This window comes from Bactrocera dorsalis, chromosome 3 (assembly GCF_023373825.1).
Source record: "Bactrocera dorsalis isolate Fly_Bdor chromosome 3, ASM2337382v1, whole genome shotgun sequence".
In the NCBI taxonomy this organism is placed as follows: Eukaryota; Metazoa; Arthropoda; class Insecta; order Diptera; family Tephritidae; genus Bactrocera; species Bactrocera dorsalis.
Genome location: NC_064305.1, coordinates 15,362,385 through 15,389,973, shown reverse-complemented (window position 1 = coordinate 15,389,973; position 27,589 = coordinate 15,362,385). Strand labels below are relative to the sequence as shown.

The 27,589-nt window shown below is 40.3% G+C and overlaps 1 protein-coding gene and 2 non-coding genes across 4 annotated transcripts in view; 1 reads left to right on the top strand and 2 right to left on the bottom strand.

Moving 5' to 3' along the window:
* LOC105226312 (ecdysone receptor) overlaps positions 1 to 27,589 on the bottom strand; it is a 319,570-nt gene that overhangs the window by 271,182 nt on the left and 20,799 nt on the right. For both annotated transcript variants that reach the window (XM_011205141.4, XM_011205142.4), the window contains 2 exons: positions 2,670 to 4,154; positions 2,374 to 2,555 (listed from right to left, as the gene is read on the bottom strand). In XM_011205141.4, the coding sequence (XP_011203443.2) occupies positions 2,374 to 2,555; positions 2,670 to 3,790 (1,303 nt within the window). In that variant the 5' untranslated portion in view covers positions 3,791 to 4,154. The remainder of the gene's footprint in view (positions 1 to 2,373; positions 2,556 to 2,669; positions 4,155 to 27,589) is intronic.
* On the top strand, positions 16,192 to 16,265 carry Trnan-guu (transfer RNA asparagine (anticodon GUU)). The gene has a single exon. It is a non-coding gene; the product is annotated as a tRNA-Asn (tRNA).
* Positions 16,680 to 16,752, bottom strand: Trnaa-agc (transfer RNA alanine (anticodon AGC)). The gene has a single exon. It is a non-coding gene; the product is annotated as a tRNA-Ala (tRNA).

The window sequence follows — 27,589 nt, the reverse complement described above, 5'->3', positions numbered from 1 at the left end:
CACAATCGAATTCAGGAGTTCTGAACAAAAAGTGATAGTGGAATTCATTTACTTTTATAGTTCAATGATACAAATTCATTAATCAGAAAATCGAAAGCGCACATAATGTCCAAATCGTTACAGACGGCTATGAGCAAAGTGTGTGAAAGTACAATTACAAATGTGTAGAGTTGTAATTTCGTATGTAATAAGTGTGTCGCCGATTGTAATGCGGATTAGTAGATGACGACGTGTTGCAAGCTGATATGCGTAGCACAGATATACTTACAGCACTTAAGCCGACAAACAACGTTACAACAAACAAGTGCTTCCCTACAAACCAACTCATAACATATAAACATATGTACCTTCGTATGTATATATAAATATATGCATATAGGTAGCATGCACATAACCGGCTAATGAATTTCAATGCGTGTGTAATGTAATGCCAACACTCAAGGATAAGTCGAGCAGGCAGCATAGAAATTAAAGAAGCAGAAAAACGATAACAGCATGCCCGGAGCTGTTGTTATACGCCCGTTTTATCACTTAAATGCATACAAATATACATATGTACATAATACATAAGCTTGAAAGTAGACGGGGGAGCTGAATGTGGGCTTTACAACGCATTGTGAGACCATGAGACGCTATATCACGTCGCGCATGCCGGTAAACTAATATGCTTATGGACACACATCTACTATATATGCACATACTATACATAGGTTTAGAAGGCACTGCTGATATGTTGATAAAATCGACAACGTTAAGGCGTTACCGTGGGGTTCTAATCGGAAAGGGAAGTTGGCGTGGCGACCTGATGCCTGAGAAACTGGCTTTATTACTACATAGACTCAGTTACAAGTGCCTTTTTATATAGTACAAATGTACATATGTATGTGAATATTATACTCCATCCATAGATGATGTACGCATATGCGGAGCATATTGTTGTCAGCATAACAACTTGACGCCTGTCTTAATTAAAAAGAATGAAATGAAACTTAGTACTTGAGTATTGAGCCGACAATAAATATGAACAAACAAAGCTTCCTACTTTTTCCTATTTCATTCAAGAATGGCAGGTAGGAGGAACATGGTTCTTAAGGCTGAAATACTTTATGCTTTATTAACGATTCTTCACTATTCTAGTATGTTGGTACAATAAGTTTAGGTTAAAAAGTCGATCATAGGAGAAATCTTGCTTGGACAGCTTAGAACGTCGGTATGTTGTGGTTCCTATACCGTCTAAATATTGCTCGTTAAGGTCCTCATAAGTCGACTAAGCGTCTTGAGCCTAACATAAATCTGTTGAGGCGGCTAATATTGCTTTCGACTACTTCACCTAGTTCGATGAAGTATGACTGCCGAGATCTTTTAACCTTAGTCTTGCAAAGGCTGGAGGACAATGGAGGAACAAGCGACTGTATATTTCCTTCTCACCTTCTCATGTAAGAAGTTATACAATTGCAGAAAGCTGAACTTTGTTAAAGGCAAGTTGTTCAGTAGAACACTCTATGCCACAAGTATCACAAAGTCAGACAGGAGTTTGTCGTCATAAAGAGCCTGCTAACCGAACGTAAGGTTGCTAGATTCAGAGCCAGAACGTAAGAAGACAACGGTTATAGTATGTAAGTCACACGAAGACTTAGCGAAAATTTAGAGGTTCCCAAAAATCTTAAGAGTAGCTCTAAACAAGCTTGGACGAAAGCTTTCAACGCGATCTATTAAGTCTTTTATTTAAAACCCTACCGTTTATAAGACAGTCACGTCTAACAGGAATGGACCGAAATCTTTATCCGGTGAACTTGAAAGCGTAAGCGTTTTCTATGCTTAAAAAAACTAGTTGAGTTTAAGAAAATGTTTTATTTTGGGTAAACTTCGTCGAAACGATGTCTAAAGCTCGAGAAACCGGTTAGAGCACGGTGACCCACGATCATGCATCAGATGACTCTTATATAATGACAAATAAGATTTTCGTGTATGCTCTGATGATTCTCCGAACCATATAAATCAGCCTTTCGTTAGGTACTCTTAAATTCCGTATTCTAAACTTCCTTTCTTTGGCAAAATCTCGTCAAAACAGCCGTTACTTGGGAATAGATATAAATAAATTGAGGCCTGCACCGGTAGCTAAGGTCTATTCTGCGCTTGCTTAGGAAAAACAGCACGACAAGAATTAAAAATCTGTTAAGAGGGGCTTAAGCTTATTATTATTGAGCAGTTTCTACAAGATAACATATCGAAAAGAAAGTATGTACCAAGTTAGGAGTAAGGTTTCCTTATTTTAAAATTATTCAAGCAACAACAAACGTTTTTGGATTCTGAAAGCCTACAGAACCCGCAATTTCAGAAGTAACTTCAAGATATATTATCACTAGTACTCACCTGGTTTACCATTGGGACTATATGGATCGTAGCTGCCTGCCGACATCGGTGATGCGTAGCCATTCGACATATTCGCGCTGTAGCTGTGGTTCTGTGAACCCGGTGATGGGCTCAATGGTGGCGCAGAACTGGGCACACTACCCGGACTAGAGGTGGAAATCCATTCCTCGTTACTTGGAGGACTGCAAAACAAATAGGAAAAGGTGTCAATATGTCACATAAGCAAGCAAAAAAAGTTGTACAATCGACAATAAACATAACAAGGTCAATGGGGAAAAACAAGAAACTGCACTTACCATTCCAAACGGGCGCGCTTGGGCACAAAGACCAGATGTCCATTGGCAGTGCCGCTGGCATTACCACCAGCAGCTGCCGCGGAAGAGGATGACGCCGTTGCGCTGTGATTGCCGCCAGTTGTGATCACTAAAGTGCCGCCGCCCGCAACGCCGCTGGACGTTGAAGCAGCGCCGGAAACACCGCCAGCCGCAGCAACACCGCTGCCGCCACCAACAACTAGATTTATGGTATTCACATTATTTAGTGGGCTCACAGCTATTGTTGTGGCATTGCTCACTGCGGCGGCAGACTTATTGGCAGCAACGGAAATGGAAGTACCGCTGGATGAGGATGCCGTTGACGGCAGTGTGCTGACAGTCAGTGCGATTATATTGTTGCTGTTATTCACAGCATTGTTGTTGTTGTTGTGGCCCGTATTGCCGTGATTGTTATTGCTATTGTTGCTGTTGCTTAGAGTATTATTATTGCTGTTACGATTAATGCTAGTATTGCTGAAGTTGCTGTGAGAACTACTACTGTTAACGGCCGTCAGTGGCGCTGACGTCGATGCCGCCACGGCCGTTGCCGACGCTGTGTTATGCTTCGTCAACGCGATGACGTCGTGCAGCGGTTCCGTTTTAATGGCAGTCGAAATGATTTTAATTTTCTCCTCCACCGATGCGGCCAATACATTCGTTATGATTGTGGGCTTCTCACCCAATGTAATGCTGGTGGCATTGTGATTGTTGTTGTTGTTGGCATGCAGCCGTTGATGATGTGTGACATGCGCTTGCCGCGGCTGATGGATGAGTGTACGTTGTTGCTGCTGCTGCTGCTGTTGGTGGACACCATTCAAATCGAGCGCATTACTCACTTCACCGCTGGCGATGGCGGCGACGCTGAGTAGATGCGTTGCCGCTATGGTGGCCGGTGGCTGATTGACGCCGGCCGCAGCGGCAGCGGCTGCAGCTGCCAATTGTTGTTGGAGCAGAATGTGACTGGGTATGATGGTGGTGGTGGCGGCGCCAGCGGTGGTAGACGACGTTTGCGTCGCTGTTTTGGCATGCGACGTCGACGCTGACGACGTGGATTGCTGTTGAGATTGTTGCTGTTGCTGTTGTTGCACATTTAAGCGATACATGTTGGGTTGCTGATGCGAGCAACTGGTGTTTGACTAAGAAAATATTCGATGATGTGTGACAATATTGTATTGTTGTTGTTGTTGTTGTATGACGCCTAATTCGCTTGCGGCCCGCCAACAAGCGGTTTTCATATGTGTTCGGTTTCAATACGGCGTTTTGTTGTTGTGCATTTTGCGGTTATTGCATACGGAATTGTTGGCAACAGACGAACTTCGCGCAACATTTGCTTGCCATTCTTGCCACATTTACATTTTCGTTGCTAGTAAGTAATGTACATTAATTTGTTGAATTAAATATTTGTGGCAACAGCGGTTACAGCACACAAGCGCAGATAATGTACCGTTATTTGTTTTTTGCGGTAAGCTGAAAGAAGAAAATGAGATGGTGTTTAATAAAGAAAAAAACATGATTTTTAGAATTATTTTTTTCAGAACTATTTTTTTTAATAAAGAGTACCCGAGCTCAACCCTAATGGAACAAGATTAACGGGAGTTCATAAATTGCAGGTGGTTCGAATGATCAGATTTAGCTGAAGAATGCACGAATCCATTCAATAACCTGTCGCCATATTGAAGGCGATAACTATCCTACAAACCTTCAACCTCATGCGCAGACAATTGGATCAATCGGCTTTCACAAGGTTCTTTTGAGGTGAATTTCTCGCTAGCAAAATCATTTGCCAGAAATAGAAACAAATGGTGAAGACTTGGTACCAGATGAGGACCATAAGGTGAATGCATGAGACCATCCCAACCAAGCTTCCGGATCTTCTAGTCGTCATCGTTGTTTGTGATTTGGCGTTGTCCTGAAGTGCAACACAATTCCTCGCCCATTGTTCAAAGAGAAGAAGCCTCAGAAGGTAGGATTGTTGACAGTATGGGTCCGAATGAAAAGTTGCCACACTGGGACTGGCCGCTTTTAAGCGGATTCACTGCTAATTCCACCGAACATACAGCGCAAAGCCTTCCCGGTAACCTTGCTGGTCAATCAGAACTTAGCCACCGTTTGTGACGGTCCACCGCAATCGATCACGTCCATTTCCGCAATTTTATTGTAAGGAAATGATTACAAATAAATTCTTCAAAGTATTGACCATCGTTAGTCACAACTTGTTCCCATCTCTCTGGCAAAGATCGAATACAATTATGTTAAAACTGTACCCCTTTTGATGCTATCCAAGAATAAAGCCATTTAGCGATGTCGTCTTGTGAGTGGAACTGCCTCTCAGCCAGGCTATCTGCCATCGCTCGGAACAAATAATAATCGTACGGTGCAATATCTGAGGAATGCAGCGAGTGGGGTAGAACTTTCCATTGAAACGTTTCCATGCAGGTTTTAACTGGTTTGGCAACGTGAGGCCGAGCATTGTCATGCAGCTGAAACACTCTTTTGTGCCTATTCTGGTATTAAGATCATAAGGAATCCAAGTTATTTGTTTCTGAATCATTACTAGTGCATGCGTGCGCTTTGAAATAGCTTTGAGGGTGACTCTCCATGCTGAAGTTAGCTCTTCTGGCGTTAGACAGGGCTCTTCATCGAGCAACGTCTGAAATTCACCGCCTCCGAAGGCTTTAGGGTTTTGGCCTTCTCTCATTGCACGTTGTTTTACTTAGAACAGCACCTCCGTAAACTTTTTGGTGTTCCCGATGTTCATCAGACGCCGATTTCTATGGCTAGAAGAGAAGGTTGGACAAAGAGCAAGACGAAATATCTCCTGCCATCAAGTAAACAGTCATCGTATTCGCGACTTGGTACTATTGACAGTCATAACTTCGAGGTCGTAGATAATTTCGTCTATCTTGGAACCAGCAGTAGCACCAATAACAACGACAGCCTCGAAATTCAATGGAAAATAACTCTTTCCAACAGGTGCTACTTTGGACTGAGTAGGCAATTGAAAAGTGAAGTCATCTCTCGAGACCAAATTGTACAAGTCACTCACCACCTCCATCCTTCCCACGAAGTAATACTTAATCCCACGAAGTAATACTTAATCAGGTGGTTCCGTGGGAGAGTCTGGAGTTGGGAGTAGGTTAGGTTTTGCGGATTAAAGTTCCGCACTCCGGCTTTTGACGCTTCCCCCTACTTAAAAAAAAAAAAAAAAAAAAAAAATCCTGCTATATGGTGCAGAGGCTTGGACGATGACAACAACCGATGAGTCGACGTTACGAGTTTTCAAGAGAAAGGTTCTGCGAAAGATTTATTCTTTGCCCATTGGCCACGACGAATATTGAATTCTATGGAGCGATGAGCTGTACGAGATATACGACGCCATTGACATAGTTCATTTTTAAGTCGATATACGAATTTTTCTGTTTTTTCCACGCTTCTTTAGTAGTAAGGAAATCTAATATTTATGTCTCTCGACCACTCTCTCAACAAATGCCAAATCTACGCACATTTCTTCGCCACTTTAGAAGTTCACATTTTTCTATTATTTGTCTATAAATATATATAAGGAAATATATGACGAGAGGAACGAGTGAATGTCGGAAGGTCACTTAATTAATATAACTCAAGTATTTACCCTATTTATTTGACGATACAATTGTAGCAGTCAGTTATATACAATAATTAGGTCATTGCGTTCATCTATCAAAAGTCAGCAGACACAGGGTTGCAATATCCGGATAGATACGCAACAGCTATGTACACACCCAATGGTATGTATGTATAAGAGACATTTACCTCACACAGCTCCTGACAAGCCATGGAAATCCCCTTCCCTCTCACTCAACCCAACACTTTTATTTACTTTTTTTTGACCATACACAAGCGCCTTACCAAAACACATACACAATTCTGCACTCTCACAGACAAATTTTCACAGCGCCATATATTTAACGGTTATACGTTTTCATTTCACCTATTCTGTTATGCACTTGTATATGCCTTTCACCCATCCAACCATGGCACACAGCCGTCTCCCTATGTCAACAACCCACATTAAGAAAATAGCAAAAAAAAAAACGTTAGCGGCTTACGTCGCCATTGCTGCAGCCTCAAGGATTCCAGGTCAACAAATTTTCGCCGATTACATAGGCCGGAAAATGTGCAGCGCAAGTGCGTGTTGGCTGTGTAGTCGGGGCGTTGCTGCACTAGAGCAAGGCGCCGAATAGAGGCATTTGTAGTGTTCGTGAACCTTCGTTTTATAGTCGGCGCATTATGCACTCGTTCAGTAGTTCATCGCTTTTTTTATTGAATCAACTTCGCACCAACCACCTAAAGCCATACTCAGCCTGTCTAGCCTTCGCTTTCGATTGTTTTCTCCCATTGCAAGATGTGCATATGTGTTCGTGTTGTCATGTCATCACTATTTCTATTTTATTGCCTGCTTCAGCTCATTTCTCTCACATGTGTACGCTCACACTGCAATTTCAGCGCCCTCCCACAATGCTTAGCGCTTGCTCTTTCCACATTGCACTCGTTTATCCTTTACTCGTTTATGCAATCGTCGTCTTTATTTTCGTCATCACTCGACTAGCTGTTACAAGTCCTACAATTGAAATTCGGCAACGCCTTGCAAATAAGAAGCTTCTATGAACCTCTCCCCCTCTGGGTAGTACAGTCGCATAATATTGCATTGCTTTGCTCTCTTCGGCTATGTGTACGTATGTAGATATGGGAGCGGCAGAAGTTCGACACCCGGAAATGGCATTGAAATTTCACTTAACTTTTCCGCAATGATACCAGTGACCCGAACGTGAGTTTGCCAACATGAAAGTGACCAAAGCACCACTTAAGTAAGTGAAATTACTAATTCTAGTGCGTACGTGGCTTGACGGCAGTATTGCAGTGTGTACATATTGCAGAGTTGTATTCGACCATCACGTGTGTGACGACGATAATCTAATAACACTTGATAATGAAAGGACCTTGTCGTAGCAACACACACTGAGAGAGTAAATCTTATAATTGGTGGTTTTACAATGGCTTAGTTTAAAGCTGAAGATGTTTGGCTAAAGTCCAAGTTTCGACGAAGAAAGATCAAATAATACAAGTCACTCAACATCCCCGTCCTGCTATATGGAGCAGAGGCATGTCCGACGACAACGTCTGATGAGTCGGCGTTATGAGTTTTCGAGAGAAAGGTTTTGCGGAATATTTATGGTCCTTTGCTCATTGCCAAGGGCGAATACTGCACTCGATGGAACGAGGAGCTGCACGAGATATACGACAACATTGACATAGTTCAGCGAATTAAGAGATGCTGGCTGGTCCGAATAGATGAAAACACTCCAGCTCTGAGAGTATTCAACGCAGTACCCGGCGATGAAGCAGAGGAAGTGGAAGACTTCCACTCCGTTGGAAAGACCAGGTGGCGAAGGACCTTCACTTGAAATCTCTAATTGTCGCCAAATAGCGAAAAAGAAGAACGACTGGCACGCTGTTGTAAACTTGACTATAACCGCGTAAGCACTGTCTACGTCAATAAAGAAAAAGAATCGGCTTTAAACACCGCTTAAGCGGTAAAGTTGGGATTGGTTGTCATCGCAATCATCAAGGAAACCTGCTGTATCGACCGGGCGGACCGTAGGGAGAAGGGTATTAGATGGCTACGGTTCGCCGGGCAAGCAAAAAGGTGGCTAGTGTCTTGTGTGGACTCATTTCATACCGGACGTTTATTTGGTATGTCGTGGTCGTTTCTAAACAGCAAGAGTTTAACCTGCTAAATTATCAAGAACGAAGTTGCAGGGTGCTAGATTATTGTGGCAATGGGTGGTGGTTTGATTCCAATTTTTCTTCGATTATAACCGAGTGCGCCAGTCGCCAGTCGTTTCTCCTTTTTCCTATATGGCGAAAATTGGAAGTTCCAAGCGAAGCTAGGTTCTTCTCCACCTGGTCTTTCCAAGGGAGTGGAGGTCTTCCTCTGCTTCACTCTGCGGGTACTGCGTGAAAAACTTTCAGAGCTGGAATGTATTCAAGGAACGACCCCTTGGTGATCATAGAAGGCACCAAGGCTTCAAGCGTATGACTTCAAGGATGATTTCTGCAAAACTGCTTGGAGAAGAGCTCATTATGTTCCTTAATCGGAAGCATACGGGCCTCGCAGTGTAAGTGTTGAACCAGAGACAAGAACCACCATCCTGTGATAGTTCGGAGTGCAGTATTCTGACACGTACCAAGCTTCTTTGTTTGCGTTTTACTAGATTCAGGCCACCATATCGTTGCGGCGTAGTTTTGACCGGCAGGTCGATTGCTTTTTAAGTTGCCAACAACGTTTCTTTTTATTTTCACCACGAGTTTCCGAATAGCGACTTGAGGATTTTTTGGGGCTATGTACTTTGACAGTTAATGCGGTTGTAAAATCTCAGGATCATTTACAGTCGGAATTTTAACGCCATTGACTGTAATGTTAAGGTCAAGTCTGTACCTCTGTGTCTAGTTCATGAATATGGTCGCTGTGAATTTAGTGGAAGAGAGTGTCAAGATCCTTGCAGAAAAGAAGCGAGAAAGATCGGAGAATAGCCTCTTACTTTCGAGCACATGCCATCGATTCCATTGTCCGATATCAATATCGAGTAATCATCAACGTACAAGGTTATGAAAATTCCCTTTGGTGATTAAGGGGATTTCGAAATGTAAAACTTCAACAGTAACGGGTAGAGGACTGGGGGATCGCTTGTTTAATTCTTCTTAATTTGGAGTTTTGACCTCGAAACGGTACCGACCGCTCAGGTAGTTCATCGTCCACTCCTTCAGACCTGGAAAAGGCATCGATTATTATGTGTCCTCAAGTAGTTTTGACTGTGTCAAAAGCATATACTTTGACAAGTCCAACACTACGAATTAACCATGAATTATCTGGGAACTTATGGCGCCAAGTGCTGTGGTGGTGCTGTGCACTTTACAGAAGCCAAGCTGATGGTCTGCTGGACTCAGGTAGTTAGGGATACATGAGTTTTCGGAAGATAAGACTCGCCGTGGTCAACGATAAGCTCACTCCCGTCAGAGACACAGCACTTCATGGGCTCACAAAGGTTTCAGCTCTAGTTTCCACTATCCTGCACTAACTCAAACATAACTTCTAACTACGTATTTGTAAAAAAATACATATATAAATATATTACACCAACGACAGCCGCAACTTACAGTGTGTAAGCTTACCCACGTACCCTTTAATTCTCTCAAAGACCTTTAGTTCACTTTTCACCTAAACCACAAACATATGACAAGCACGCCCACTTTTTCAAGCTATTCATTTAAGCATATTATGTTTCAATGCCAACGCAAGCGAATTTAATGCCTAAGCCCAACAAATGCTTCAAATTCTATTCTCAAGCAAATTAACGAGTCTCAACGAAACCGTGAGAGTATACCGCACATATGTAAGGCCAAACACAACCCTGGACATATCTACATCAACCAATATAAAAATAACCGCTTTAGTGCAGAAAGTTCAACAGCCTCGAGAAAGGTGAAAAGACCGTAATTGGTGCGCGAAAAGTTTTATTGGATTAGAAGCCAAATGTGTAGTGGGAAAATGCAAGAAAATAAGTGAAATGCATAAACATATGTAGTGCGGCATGAAACAGCTGATGCAGTATGAGACCATGCGAGAAGAACCTTGGCGAGTATACTCGCACTTGTACAACCTATCATGGCTATACATATATGTAACGGGTGATTTTTTTGAGGTTAGGATTTTCATGCATTAGTATTTGACAGATCACGTGGGATTTCAGACATGGTGTCAAAGAGAAAGATGCTCAGTATGCTTTGACATTTCATCATGAATAGACTTACTAACGAGCAACGCTTCCAAATCATTGAATTTTATTACCAAAATCAGTGTTCGGTTCGAAATGTGTTTCGCGCTTTAATTTTGTTCAGCGATGAGGCTCATTTCTGGTTGAATGGCTACGTAAATAAGCAAAATTGCCGCATTTGGGGTGAAGAGCAACCAGAAGCCGTTCAAGAACTGCCCATGCATCCCGAAAAATGCACTGTTTGGTGTGGTTTGTACGCTGATGGAATCATTGGACCGTATTTTTTCAAAGATGCTGTTGGACGCAACGTTACGGTGAATGGCGATCGCTATCGTTCGATGCTAACAAACTTTTTGTTGCCAAAAATGGAAGAACTGAACTTGGTTGACATGTGGTTTCAACAAGATGGCGCTACATGCCACACAGCTCTCGATTCTATGGCCATTTTGAGGGAAAACTTCGGACAACAATTCATCTCAAGAAATGGACCCGTAAGTTGGCCACCAAGATCATGCGATTTAACGCCTTTAGACTATTTTTTGTGGGGCTACGTCAAGTCTAAAGTCTACAGAAATAAGCCAGCAACTATTCCAGCTTTGGAAGACAACATTTCCGAAGAAATTCGGGCTATTCCGGCCGAAATGCTCGAAAAAGTTGCCCAAAATTGGACTTTCCGAATGGACCACCTAAGACGCAGCCGCGGTCAACATTTAAATGAAATTATCTTCAAAAAGTAAATGTCATGAACCAATCTAACGTTTCAAATAAAGAACCGATGAGATTTTGCAAATTTTATGCGTTTTTTTTTTTAAAAAAGTTATCAAGCTCTTAAAAAATCACCCTATATATTTTTGTATTTCTAAGTACATAGTGTGCTGGTTGGAATGGTACTTAGAGAGGTTCCAACAAAAAAAATTGGTTGAAAATGCTTTTGGTGGATATTGGGTGTATGGCTCATAAAGTATAAGTCTCACTATTATATGCTCCAAAAATATAGTTTACCTAATGGCTGCTTGTAACCCCTTATATCTTTATCTATCCGTCTGCCTGTTTTTGGTTACGGTATATGGCGTTAGAGAGGAGGATAAAGTCACGTTTTGAAGTTCACGCAAATTAACTTGGGAATGACCCAAAACGATTCTTTTACATATGGCTCAACCTGCTCACTCACAGCTATCCTCTAGGTAGCCAAAAAACAGTCTCTTGAAGCCGAAACTTACCTCATCAAGGCTGTATGTTGGGTTTCGGATCCGCCACGAAAAAACACTGCCAATGAAATTAAGAAAACTGCCTCGGATGAGAGACCTCCCTTTGATGACGACCAACAATGTCTGGTTTCTTAATTAAGAAGGTGCTGGTTGATGTACTCGTAAGAGCTCCTGGCTGAATTCGAGCTGCAGAGCTGAATAGAAAAGGTAAAATCTTCTCTGATGATATTGATATTATTGGCCTCAACAACCGCGCCGTTAGTTCTACTCTCTCCAGACTGGATAAGGAAGCGAAGCGTGTGGGTCTGGTTGTAAACGAGGACAAAACGAAATATCGTCAAACAAACAGTCGTCGCCTCCAACATTAACACCAACAAGAACGTCAGACTCGAAATCCAACGCAGAATAACTCTTGACAACAGGATCAAATTCGGAGTGAGCAGGCAATCGAGAAGTAAAGTCCTCTCTCGACGAACAAAGACCAAACTCTACAAGTCACTCATTATCGCCAACCTGCATGGAGGAGATGACAACATCTGATAAGTCGGTGTTACGAGTTTTCGAGGGAAAGATTCTGCGAGGTACGACTGAGAATGTGAATCTGATTCACAACAAAATTGATTCATTTCTGTAGAGGATGGTTACTGGTGTTGAAAAGTTGGTTACTTATGACAACGTCTAGCGAAAACGATCGTTGTCTACTCGTGATGAGCCGGCGAAAATGGTGATCAAACAAGATGGTCAAAAAGGTTTTGCCTAGGCTTTGCTCGGATACCTTGAAAATCTGATACTATGTGCTACTCCCCTAGGGCCAAACTCTTAATTCTTATGTGTATTGTCAACAAAGGGACCGTATGAAAGAAGTAATCGACAGTAAACGGTCAGCTTTGGTCAGTAGAAAAGGAATTGCGTTCTATTAGAACAACATCAGACCACATACTTCTACATATATCGATATTGAGTCGCCAGAAGCTTAGTGAACTTGGTTGGGAGATTCTCATGCAGCCACCTTGTAGTACAGACCTAGCACCAAGTGTTTACTGCTTATTCCTGTTTAGCGCATATTATTTTGCTGGTGATGTCTGGTGTGTCTCATAAGAAAGGTTTTCCACAGGAGCTCCGGAATATTTCAAAATTTGTAAGACGCTATTTAAAATCGGAAGCTTTGCAAAAATTAATTTTGATTATTTCAGACTGCTCAAAAATGGCTAGAAACTCAATAAACAATTATTCCTTTAAGTTGCTGAAAGAATATGGTACGTATGAGCTTACTGCCTTAGTTATTATGTGCACTATCCTGCAAAGACGAAGCACAGCGAATAGCCGAAGTGCAAATACAAACATAAAATATAGCTGCAATAAAATCCGATGACGTTAACAACAAAAACAACATTAACAGTGCCATAAATGAGAGTCGTAAATGTTTGGCGTTGAACGATGCCGAGTGCAGTGAGAGCGTACAACAAGTACAATAGTAATGAAAATAATAAGAAGTAGACTGCAAAAATGGTTGGCAGAAGCAATAAAAGTCCACGCAGAATGTCTATAACCGATTGTTGTTATATACAAACATAGAAAATTTATATTTTTTCATTAGTAACAAATTTTGCTGCATTTCGTTTTATTCTTTTGTTTGTGTTGGCATTATTTTGTTGCATTAGTTGTACGTGCCACAGTCGGTGTCGGCAGCTACGCCTACGCCAAATGCAACACTGTATGCGTTTTTGTACATTGTTGGTCTTGCACTTATGTGGCGTGCTTTAAGCCTCTGCATTGACCCAATTTTCGAGGGTTGCTCTCGAATTCCAATCGAACCCTTATATGACGAAGGCTTTTAAAATTTTTATCAAATAGTATTTTGACAATTGAAAATAAAATTTATGGGTAGATATATAAGAGGCAGAGGTTGATTGGAAAGTTGCTTGAGAAAAATTATCCAGCCATAATTAGGCTTGAATTGAATATAATCATAAAATGAACCGAGATCTTTATACTCATATATACCATATGCAAAAGACTTACAGATAAATGGTGTAACCTGTTCTCTTTCAGAGTTTCGAGTAGACGACGGTCCATGTAACTGAATATGAATCGACAATCATTGACAACCGAAGAAGTAAAAAAAAGTTGTGAGCCATTTAAAGTCAAGTGCATGAAACCTAGGCTTAAACTTATCTCGAATTTCAACCATTAGGAAACCTACTCTACATACAAAACCATTTTGAGTAAGCAGTAACATTCCCATCGACTTAAGTATAATCTCCATAAAAATTCTATGATGCGATTGCTCGAAATAACACCAGCTTATATTTACGAGATCGGAACTTAGCCTCCAAAGTAAAAATTTATTACTCAAATTAGTCTCCCTTTAGCTCGAAGCACAAGACCAAGCGATGCTCATACTTCTTTAACTCGTCTGAAAAATTCTTTTTGCGGAGCTAACCTGTTATTCGATTCGAATTGCTCCAGACGAGTGACTATTTCAAGTTTAGAAAAAAAAGCCGTACGGACTCAAATCTGGAGAATACGCTGGTTAGGACAGCAGTTGATGACCTAATTCGGGCAAACTTACAATACGGGGGACGACGGATGTATGTACCGATGACAATTTTTGCCGCCGAATGAGGCTATTTTTCTCCATAGCAGAAGTGCTTTGACTATTTTGCCTTTCTTCAGGTAGTCGATGTAGATTACCTCTTGCTTTGTGAATTCAAGGAAGCGATGGTGGTCACCTATTCGGCAGATAGAACAGATTTCGCTGCCTCCGGGTAAAGTTGACTGTGTGAAGTTCACTATTTCGACCGTGTTTTGGTCTCTGAGTGTACCAGCGAAGGGACAAGAGAGGAAGTAGGAACTCTTTTGTATTGCTTTTCGCAATCCAAACATTCCTTTTTCGAACTAAGACCTCATAATTCCTACAATAGGGAAATAGTCTGTGAATGGTAATCGAATAATTGAACACTAATGGGCTTTGCGAACAAGTGACTAACCCTTTCCGTGTAACTCGTGGGAACGACAATGAAAATTGATTAATAAAAATAAACATCGGCAACTGAATATAGGACTCAAGGATCACTACCGGAGTCCGATGAAAACTACTAAAGAAGAAAAGCAAGAAATTCTTGTATCAAGTGGAGAAACGCCGATACCAGAGGGCTGTTTTTATACTACAGAGGTAAGATTGCCAAGGTTAAGAATGCTGGCACCTCGATTATGAAAAGGCACCAGAAAAAGATAGTAGAAAAATATGAAAGTTACCTGAAAAGGAAGTAAACAGAACCCGCTGTCGAAATCAGTAAGCAGGTAGGTAACCAGAAAAATAAACCTTTTCAGAATGAAGCGACAATAACTCTGCTCAAAAAGTCCAAAAAAGAGTAGAACAATACAACAACAACAAGGCACTTCAGTGATGTGGCCAGAGACAGCCTGCAATTGGCTATCATTTACGAGAACTTCTCCTAACCGAGCAGCATACATGAGATATGGTTTGAGATCGAAGTCAAATTGTCGAGTCTACTATTAAGCTATGTATCGCAAACCCTTAGTAGCTATAGGGTCATCAAGTGCGAGCAGCAGACCTACCTTCTTACGATAAAACGGAATAGCAGAACTATATGGTCCGACGACAGTACTTCAAAATGGCGCATACAGCGCTACTTGACCCGGTATCTACGTACAATACTTCATGCCAGATGTGACCTAGGTTCCTTTGAGTTGCGTACTGCCTAAGTTGTCTAGCGCAAATTAAATTAGAGTTATATCAAAAAGAGATCTTGTACTATTGTCACCATGGAGGTAGCCGTTTCAAGCACTTGGTTGTGACTCATCAAAAATCTACAGCCAAGTTGAAACTCAAAAAATCAATTTTTGGCAAAACCGTATATGTATATGAAGAATCCAAAGCTATTTGACTTCACTGCATGATTTCCTCGCAACCAAGCGAAAAATCGGCCAAACAGATGTTGAATAATCGGTCTAATTCAGAGATGTGTAAAACTTTAAAGTGAAATGAAAGATAACTAACTGATCGCCCGCCACACGAAAAGAATACAAAAACAAAACGGAACATACTCATTCGCAGTACAGCTAAATTTTTTGTATGGAATACGCTCGATGCATATCAACAAATATTCAGGTTTCAAGTGTGATGCCAAATCAGTAAAACAAAATAAACAAAAACGAATGAATAGGTTATTTTTAGCATGCTCATTATTATTTTTGTCTGCTGTATTTTCGTTAATATTTTACAACAATGTAATTTCATTCACTTTATACTCGGGCAAACAACTGCGCGCTCGTATAACAACCACATTCATTCTCACGCTCACTTTGCATCTCTTATTTCGCCAATTCGCCGCAAATATGCTGCTCGCCACTTTAGAATGATTGCATTACATTCTCACAATATTAGCGGCTCATTTGTTATTGTTGTTATTTACTCGCTGTTATTGTGATGTGTGTTTGGTTGGAAACTAATATGCAGCCTCCGTGGCGCAATTGGCTAGCGCGTTCGGCTGTTAACCGAAAGGTTGGTGGTTCGAGCCCACCCGGGGGCGCATACTAACTTTTTGCCAACAAATTTATATTTAAAACTAAATTTTAAACATACATTAATACTAAATACTGTCAACAATCAAATTCCACTCGAAAAATTTGTGATGAAACAGAAAGATTGACGAAGTGTGCGAGGGAATAAGGATAGATTTAATATGTATGGATTTTAAATCAGGGTTTTTTCATGATGTTAAATATTTAATATTTATTGGCAAAGCTTTTTCCAAAATCCGTATAATATTTTCATACATCAATTGCTTTTTTAAGGCAGATTCTAAATAAAACTAAACATTATAAAAAAAAAATCCATTAATTAGTTTATAAATATGTTCAAGGGTCTAGACAACCTTCAAAGCCGCGCATAATTTTAAAATTAATGATATTTCGTCAAAAAATCAGTCAAATAAAACAAATTTTGGAGATGCGGGGCATCGATCCCCGTACCTCTCACATGCTAAGCGAGCGCTCTACCATCTGAGCTACATCCCCATATAAAATTCAATCGCCCAATATAGTAATTTGAATACTAAGGCATGTGCTGTCATTATAACCGTTTAGACAATTTAATATCGAAAATAAGACCGATTGTAACCGGTTATATGGTTTAACATCGAAAATAAGACTTTTCATTATTCCAAACGAATCACAACGTATTCGATAAGTTTTATTGTTTTTGTAACCTTTGAAATACAATATTGATGCATTGTACTCTATAAGCAAGGCTGAGAGATAAGCAATGACATGTGAGATACAAACCGGCTTAAATATTTGACATCAGCAAACAACAATAAAGTGGCAGTAGTTCAGAAAGGAAGCTTACTTGATAGTTAAGTTAGGCTAGCTAAAGAGATCGATTCTAACAAGGATTTCTGTCGGAGAGCTTAGAACACCAGTCCGTTGTGGTACCTACAATTTCTATATAATAGCTCATAAGATCCTCACAAATTGACAAAGTGCTTTGAGACTATCACAAAGTCGTTGAGACAGCTAAAGTCAGTTTCGATTGGGTAGTTAGTTTAGATTAATATGTCGATCCATCAGGCATCTCACTTGAACAGTTTAGCACGACGTCCAGTTGTGGTACTTAATTTTCTTTATAATAGATCATAAGACCTTTACAAATCGACACTCGCCGAAGGTAAGACTTTCGGCATGTTTCAATCTCGGTCTTGCAAAAGCTGGACAGTGGAGGAGAAAGTGGCTGGATGTTTCACCCTCCTCCATTCAGCTTTGAAAACAACCTTACCGCATGAGTGCTTACTGGACGGTGTCCGAGTAGCTCAGTAAGTCTCCTACATTCTACTCAAGATCGCATAGAATCCGGTCGTCGAACAAAGCTTTCGCGAGGTCCATTGGTCTTGTACCAGAACGTAACACGTCTCGGTTACATTGTGATGTGTGATGTACTCCTGTGGATAGTTCATCGGCTTTGCAGTTGCCTGACACCAAAACGAGTCTGATGATGAAATAGCTTGATGCTATTTCTAGTGAAAACAGACACTAAATAACTAGCTTTGAGCGTGAAGTTAGCAGCTCTGCTGTCAGAGTGAATGCTCACCCCCCTAAAAGAGACCATACATCAAGAAGTATCATAGAAGTAGTAATAGCAGCCAAATCTGCCCGAAAAATACTACTGCGCCTCTTTTCCAGCCACTGCTCCACGTTCAAATATCCTTCGACGGTATTTGAGCATAGAAAATATTGGCTAGTTAGTGAATAAAAATAAGAGAAGGTACATATGTATGTAGCTTATACCGTAATAAATTTCCAAAACATTCGATTGCCGCCCAAATAAATGATCGATAAAAGTATGAGCTCTGTATTACAACGCATAATTAAGCTCCTCAACATACAGATCCTAATATAATATACTGGATTACACAGTCTGAAAGTGTTCGAGAGCATGACATAGACGATAGAGAGATGACCACATCGACTAAATGTGAAGGATATGGTGCTTGAAAATCGTCAAGCAAGGGTTAGAGAGATGGCAAGAGAGCTCGACATTTCTTTCGAATCTATTCGAATGATTTTGGTGAACATTTTGGTTATGGAACTCGTTCATGTTCGACTCGTTCCGATAAAGCTGAATTGTTTTCAAAAAGAGTACCGTAAACAGAGATCTCTGGACATGCTTGATCGTGCGAATTCCGATCGCACATTCATGGAGAGCATTATAACTGCCGGTGAGACATGGGATTATGAGCTTGACACGCAAGCAAGTCAACAATCATCGGAATGGAGTGAAAAACAATAGCCGAAAACTAAAAACCACGTCAAAGCCACTCAAAAATCAATGTGATACCCATTGTTTTTTTTTTCGATATGAGTGGTTTGGTGCATCGTGATTTTTTTTCGGAGGGGCAAACGGTCAATAAGGAGTTCTATTTGGCCGTATTCAGGCGTTTGCGTGAGAACATCCATCGAAAACGGCCGGCTTCGCCGTGCTGTTTATGGTAAGTCTAGTACGACACGTCGTGAGTTGTAAAAAACCAACAACATTCGCTTCAACTCCGTGAAGTCTCCAATGAACAAGTACTCTCTACATATGTATGTTTAAATGTAGTATTTATTGTAACTAAACCAAAAGTGTTCCAAAAGTTCACTTGTATTAAATGTTTTTACAAACTTTTTCAATTTGCCGCAGTTCGGCTAATCGCCAGTTACTTTTATTGCTTACACGAGTATTGTTAGCTAACTCTCTCGTGCCGCTGTGCAATTTTCGTGTTCAGGCTAATTTTTTTTCTACTTTTTACCAAATTATCCACTCTCTTTTTGATAATTTTCGTGCAATTTTTTATTTTTATACCTTGAACAGGATATATTAAGTTTGCCAAGATATTTGTAAAAAAAAGTGGTAAATGACTGAGAGCCAATTAACCATAGACTTATATTCATCAACATGACGAGCTCCCCAAGAAGCTGGTAATTTGTCGAAACCGCCGTACAACTGAACGATTGGAGTCATGATTTTGTATAGAAAACTCTTCATTTGAAAGAAGGAAGGGAAAATATCTCCCCAAATTTGGTATTACTTATTTCTTAAGGCTACGCTTTGAAACCTGAAGACATTTTCTAGGTCGGACGGGCTGTCATACCAACTGAAGGAGCATGTGTGGAAAACTGTTTCACTTGACAATACTTCTTTACGGAATTTGGCATGGATAATTTTCCAAAGCAAAGCCATGAAATCCAAAGAATTTATTCAGATCGTACGACTATAAGATAAAATTGTCAGACATACTAACCGATCTTATTTAATCTCTTGTATGAAAACTTTTCCATTTGTGTAGGATATTCTAACTTCAGTGTGGCTGAAGTTCACCGTTTTTCTTCTTTTCGTTTTTTTTTTGTTCAGTTATTTCGCGGTTGCTTGTTTTCGGTGTCAGACAATTGAATGAAAATGTAAAAAAGGAAATCAAACGCCAAGAATAGAGCGGATAAAAACACGTAAATTGAAATTGAAATTGCCAACGGAAGTGGGATACCAAAATACAAAAGCAACAGAAATTACAGCAGCAATTACAACACTGCCAGCGGCAACGAGAGCAATGCACATGCCGCAACAATAGCAAAATGCGCAACAAAATTGGATACCAACAGTCAGCCAGACAACCAGTCAGTCAACGACTGCACAGTTTAGATACAACCGACAAAAAAACATACATAGATATATAAATTAAACTAAATTAATTTGAAAGCACCCAGCGTTAACGCTACGAGCGTGCGAATACGCCAGGCTAGTTAGCTGCCATAGAATGACAGCTCGTTTGGCCGCGCTTTCCCGCACTTCGCCAGCAGCCTAACTTCATTGTCGCTTTCGTTCGTATGCACGAGTCTGTACGTAAGCCCAATTTTCAGTTCAATTCGTTTTGTTGCATTGCAGCATTTCGTTTTAGTTCACCTTTTTTGTGTGCATTTAATTTCGTTTTCATCCATGCTGTGATCGCCGCCGCACTCGTGTTTGCTTGTCGTTCCGTCACGTCTCGTCGCATTTTTCGCATCGCTTCGCATGTAACATTCTATTCTAACCCTGTGCTCAGCACACGGCACCCCAACGCCACCACTTGATAGCATCATCGATGCGCCAGCACTTCAGCTGTCCCCAAACGCCTTGAGCAAGCAAGCAAGCAAGCACCAGATAAGCGCGAAATTTCGAATGCGGCAGACTTTGCAGGTAATTTATGTATGAGGAAAGTTTGGTACGAAGAGTCTAACATAGAACATTAAATTTCCAACAAAATCTATGCGGCGAGATATTTTTTCAAGTAGTTGGAAGCGAGATTGGAAATTTTCTAGCTGATAATAAGAAAAAAATAGAAACCTTTAAAGCAAAGGACTTTCCTGTTACAATTAAGAGCTCACACTTAAGGAGACTTTCTTAGAGGTGTCTAAGAACCTATGTTACAAAGTATCACGATCCAACGCTCGGTGCAACGAAAGGAACGAGTCCACTTTCATGCCCGTTTGGGTCTCAGTTTCCTTCAATCCTGTCGCTCCTGGAAGTTGTGAGACATACGCCTTAGCATCGTTAGGCAGGATCCTAAGAAGCACGCTCTCAAAGCCATAGCTCATGGCAACGCTTAAGTTGGTGAGGGGACCGATGGCCTCCTCGAATTTTATTGAGCCTTATGTCTTCCAACCGCTAGTTGGGGAAGACGGGTTGCAGTATCCCAGCATTTCCTCTATCTCCGCAGGTGTGGAGGGTTCAGAAGGAAGCCAGCGAGGTCCTTCCAGTCCTGTACAAAGCTAGCTACCGATCCGGAATTTCCCTTGACCACCTTCATGAAAACCTCGGATATACGAATATAATAGTATTTAGTTCGTTCAGGTGCTCGGAGACAACTCAGCTATCCTTTATTGCGTATCACTTCAGTACACGGAGAAGAAGATCCACCTTTTAATGACCCGTGAGCGTGTTGAGAAATCCAAACCAATCGGGAAGCAACCCACACCTTCATCACCCATCTTAAGAACCACCATTCATTATAGGATAATAATCGACGGAATAGACCACTTTCAGCACGCAGTGAAGAAAATATAGCAGGCGTAGCGGAGAGTGTATACGAAGACCGTGGAGAGTCTACACGGCGCCGTTCGCAATCTCTCGACCTGACGTATGGAACGTTCTTAGCGCATTTTACGACGAGATCTTACATTTAAAGTATACAAAATGCGACCTTCTCAAGCGACATCTCTTGAAAAGCTCCAAGAAGATTCGACGTTTCCGAACCCTATTTTCTTCAGCGATGAGGCCCATTTCTGGCTCAATGGGTATGTAAACCAGCAAAATTGCCGCATTTGGAACAAAGAGCTACCTGCACAGATTCAAGAGCTAGCATTTTATCCAGAAAAAAGGAACGGTTTGGGATGTTTTGGGGGCAGGTGGAATCATCGGTTCATATTTCTTCAAAAATGATGCCGGTGAGAATGTAACCATCAATGGCGACCGTTACGCGCCTTGGTAACCGGCTAGATGATGACTGAAATTGAAGCTCGTCATCTCGGCGACATTTGGTATCAACAAGACGGCAAAATTTCCCGTAAATCGCATCAATCAATGGATTTATTGAGAGAACACTTCGGTGAGCAGATTGGTCACCAAGATCGTATGATATCACGCCGTTAAACTTTTTCTTATGGGAATATGTAAAGTCTAAAGCCTATGCGGAAAATCTCGCTTAGATTTAGGCCTTGGAGCAAAACATTACGTGTGTCATTCGCCTTAATCCGGTCGAAATACTCGAACGAGTCATAGAAAACTGGACTCAACGGATGGACCAACTGCGACGTAGCCGCGGCCAACATTTAATGTAAATTTAATAAATGCCAAATTCTTTCGAATAATCGTAAATATTCCCCATTAAATTGGAAGTTTCTGTGTTTTCTTAAAAAAAAAACTAGGGAACCACGAAATGGATCACCCTTTATGTAACAGTCAATAAATCAAAAATAGTTGATTAAGTTGAACAAAGTGTTTATATTGCTTTATTTTCTGAAATTGCAATTTCAGTACGGACTTTGAAATATTTCGAAATAACCGTGTATCAGCACTACGTTATCAAAAATCCGCTTTCGAATCGCACAGCAAACGCCTTTCTGCTGACAGCTGCACTAATTTGCATACAAAATTCATGGGAAGTGAACACGAATAGCTAACAGCAGCCGCAAACAGAGGACTTACATACAAAACTATACATATGTATGTATGTATATAAATAACAATAATAATAATAACAATAGCTGGTGCATTTGTTTAATAACAAAAACAACGGGAAGAGCATTAAACTTTTATCAGCGCAACCGGTGCTGACATTCGCCAGAAAAAAAGCTGAAACGTGAAAAATAATTGCCGAGATGATGAGTACGCGAGTGGCAGAGGGCGAGAGTACGCGAGCGCAATATGAAACTATTTACTACCAACAACAAGTAAAGCTGTAGTGCGGAAAGGCAGAAGCGAGCAAAATAAGATTGAAATTGAAACCAACAAAAAAGAAGAAAAAGAATAAAATACAAAAACAGTTTGAATAGCGACACGGAAGCGCTAAAACTAAATCACGTGCATACAGTTAGCAGAAGAACGCTAGCATACACGAAACCACTCTCCACACATGCATAAACACACACACACATATACATATACATAAGCGTCGTATTATTTGGCCCACTGACTGAGTGGCGCTGATGGCGGTCATACGCCACATAAGTAGCCAAAGAATTTTTGATTGAATTCTCGCAGCCGCCACACTGACTGCTGGGGCACATCGGCCGCGTTGGAGCCGACGCTGGTCAGTCGAGCAAACGAGCGAAATGTTGACTCTTTCTGCCTTTTTTCATAACATTTTCGATGGCGATGGCGGGTTAATAGGTGCCAAAATGAAAGCGCCAACAGAAAAAAAATAAAAAAACAACAAAAAAATTGCAAAAAAACATAAAAAATCAACCAGAAAACAACAAGAAAAAAATCAGCCACAAAAATAACAACAACAACAAGACAAAAATCAGCCACAAAAATAACAGCAACGCCAACATTTTGTGTGTCACTACGTCAAACCGCAAAAAGCGACGAATAAAAAGCGCCGCAAAGGTACGAGTGTGTGGCAAAATGGAGTGAAAAAATATAAATATATAAAATATCATGATAAATATGCATGTAAAACGCGCCAATTAACAATAAAAAAAGCAAGTAACAAGTAAATATACCCTGTTTAAATCCACATTTTAAACAAAACTTGATTTTGATCGATCAGTTTGTATGGCAGCTATATGTTATAGTGGTCCGATCTGAACAATAGATTGACAGAGATTATAGCGTTGCATTGGACGACAATTTATGCCAAATTTCGTGAAGATAGCTCGTCAAATTAAAAAGTTTTCTATATAAAAACTTGATTTTGATCAATCAGTTTGTATGGCAGCTATATGCTATAGTGGTTCGATATCGAAAATTTGTTCGGAGATTATAGCGTTGCATTGGACGACAATTTATGCCAAATTTCGTGAAGATAGCTCGTTAAATTAGAAAGTTTTCTATATAAGAACTTGACTTTGATCGATCAGTTTGTATGGCAGCTATATGCTATAGTGGTCCGATCTGAACAATGTATTCAGAGATTATAGCGTTGCATTGGACGACAATTTATGCCAAATTTCGTGAAGATAGCTCGTTAAATTAGAAAGTTTTCTATATAAGAACTTGATTTTGATCAATCAGTTTGTATGGCAGCTATATGTTATAGTGGTCCAAAATCGGTGATTCCGTCAAATGAGCAGTTTCTTCGGCGAAAAAGCACTTGTGCAATATTCGAGACCGATATCTCAAAAACTAAGGAACTAATTCTAATATATACAAATCACTACTCAACTCGTCATGCTGATGATTTATATAAATATGTTATAAAATCCTCGACTTTTCCTTCCGAATGTTACAAACTTCGTGGCAAACTTAATATACGCTGTTCAGGGTATAAATATACATACATACATATGACATATAAGGAAGTATGTGTATGGTAGACCCACCAAAAACAAGACAATATTGTAAACCTGCTCTCGACACTAAATTTGGAAGCTGATTCAAAGCCTTGCTACTTGCTTTGTTCAGCATGCTGACTTGATTTCATGCTACGAAATTCACCTGTGTGTTTATTGCCGAATATTGGCTTTACAAATGTCACAAACAAGTTAACTGTAATATAAATTCTTCAGACAAAATGTATATTCAACTACATTTTGCCTTTAAATAATTTTTAGCGCAATGAACCGCCAAAATGGCAGCTCAAGATTTTAACTCACAAATTATACTATAAGCACCAAAAAAAAATATACTAAAAGCGATGTGCCACACCCTCTTTGCTAATCTAAACTTGTAATCAAGAAGTGCGAGTATTTACACACACACACATCCATACAAGCATTACATCGATTACAATAACACAGATAACATTTTGCTCACTGCAATGCCGATTGCATTCGAATTGCAGTGGAGAGCACCGCCCATGCTCTCTTCTGCACTCTCGTGCACTCACATATATTCATGGTTGTGCTTACAACTGCGGCGGTATGTAATGGATAAATACGTAATACGTAATTGCGTGGGCGATTTGATTGCTTGTTTATTGTTGTTGGCGGCCAAACAAAACCAACTACAAATCGGAACATGAGAGTTAGCGGTATTTATAGCAGAAAAAGAAGGGCGCGCACTCAGCTTTGAAAATGTGTTTGCAATTGTCCAAATTATTGCGCCCCAACCATATAAAAAAAGTTTGTGGAATTTATAGAAATAGCAAAACTTTCTAAAAAGAAGTAAGGAAGGGCTAAGTTTCAAAGATCAAAGTCATGAATGGCAACAATAGTAATTAAACTATGCTTGCTTAATTTGATTACGATAGCTTTTACTGAGATATGTACATATGTAAATGAAATTTAAATTCAACCATAGGGGCGAAATTGAATGAGGGCTGCTTATACAATTATATAAGGTTTGGAATTTATACCGATTCCAAGTCGAAGATCGAAGTCGAAACATCCCTCTCCAGGGTTGTGTGCTAGCTTTAAGACCCGCGAGGTAAAAGACACACTAATTAAAAATAGAAAAGAGGCTCGGATGAGAAACTCCCCTTTTGATGAAGGAAAAGGAAGACCTACACTCCGTTGGAAAGACCAGGTGAAGAAGGACCGGCTACACTTGGAATCTCCAATTGGCGCTAAACAGCGTAAAGAAAGAACGACTGGCGCGTGTTGGAAACTCAGCTTAACAAAAAAGTTAACTGGAAAGATTGAAATCACTATAATAGGTACATATGTATGTATGTATATTAGGGTATCCGTTATTTACCAAATTGATTATTTTTGACGAGACGCACCCTAAACTTTTAGTTTTCCATCTAAAAAAAATCAGACCATAAAAAGCCCTTAATTTTCATAATAAACCTTGCCCCAAACACGATACATTTCCCATTGAAATTACATGGGATTTTGCCAAGGGAAGTTATTCAAGGTTAAACTTCTGGGTAATTTCTGGAATTTTCGAACTATTACGGCGAATTGAAATTTTTTTTTGTAAAATTCAATTGTTTTGGGCATAGGTAAAGAATTATGGTTCGATTGATTTTTAAAAGTCGTAACTTGAAGGTCCTGCCTGTGGAAAGTTTTCAACCGATATTTTTATTCGTGCTTGATTTATATACTGTAAGAACAAAATTAAAATTGTGATGAAAAGTAGGAATAGTTGTAGCCAGTATATCGGGCAAATTATACATCCAATTTAGTTGATATTGGTTGGGCAGTTCCGGACATATGGAATTTCGACTAAAAGCAGGCGATGCCACTGTCTTATGATACTCGAAATAATGCAATATAATTTATACCTGACTAAGTAATAGTTCATGGCAGATCTCCAACTTTGAGCAGAGAGCACATTGACTCTCTAACTCCAAGCACGATACTTGAATTTACTGAGTACTGTCTTATATAACATTGTAAAGTGGGAAAGGCCTTAAAACATAAGCAAACACTGCCTAAATATATTCTGATTCGAATGACTTTATCTCAAAACCCGATATTGCTACTAACACCAGTGAAATTTACTATCATATGTCATATTACATTTAATATCAGCGGAATCGGACCGAATAGACCCCGTCCAGCACGCAGTGAAGATAATATGAAAGCCGAGATTTTAAATTGAAAGCGTATAGCTTGTACAAGAACTGAAGCCTTTCGACCTTTCCAAGCGACGCAGCTCTATTTTGTTCAGCGATGAGGCCTATTTCTGGCTCAATGAAGAGATTAACGAGCTGCCATTTCATACAGAAAAAAACAACGGTTTGGTGTGGTTTGCGGGCCGGTGGAATCAATTCAAAAATTATGCCGGTGAGAGCGTAATCGCGTTAATGGCGCCCATTATCACGCCTTGATAACCGATTATTTTATGCCTCAAATTGAAGCTCATGCTCTCAGCTACATTTGGTTTCAACTAAACGGCGCCATTTTCCACATATCACATCAATCAATGGATTTATTGAGAGAACACTTCGATGAACAGTAAATTTCACGTTTTGGATCGGTAGTTAGACTATGTAAAGCCTAAAGTCTAAAGTCTATGCGGAAAAACTTGCTTCAATTCAGACCTCGGAGCAAAACCAGTCGAAATGCTCGAACGAGTCATCAAAAATTGGACTCATCGGATAGACCATCTGAGACGTAGCCGCTGCCAACATTTGAAAGAAGAAATCTTCAAAAAATAAATGCCAAAGAATGTTCTTTCGATTGATAATAAACATTCCCCATTAAATTTGAAGTTTCTGTGCTTTTTCTTAAAAAAAAGTATGGAATCATAAACTGGATCACACTTTATATTTTAAATTATAGCCGATTATAGCCGAGTTAACAACAGTGCGCCAGTTTCTTCTTTTCGCTACGTGACGCCAGTTGGATATTCCGAGTGAAGCCAGGTCCTTCTCCACGGAGTGGAGGTCTTCTTTTTCCTCTACGGGTACTGCGTCGAAAACTTTCAGAGCTAGAGTGTTTTTGTCCATTCGGACAACATGACCTAGCGTAGCCGCTGTCTTTTAATTCGCTGAACTATGTCAATGTCATCGTATATCTCGTACAGCTCATCGTTCCATCGAATGCGATATTCGCCATGGCCAATGCGCAAAGGACCATAAATCTTTCACAGAACCTTTCTCTCGAAAACTCGCAACGGCGACTCATCGGTTGTTGTCATCGTCCAAGCCTCTGCACCATACAGCAGGACTATAGAGTTTGGCTTTTGTTCGTTGAGAGAGGAGTAGCTTTAGTTCTCATAAATACATAAATTTTA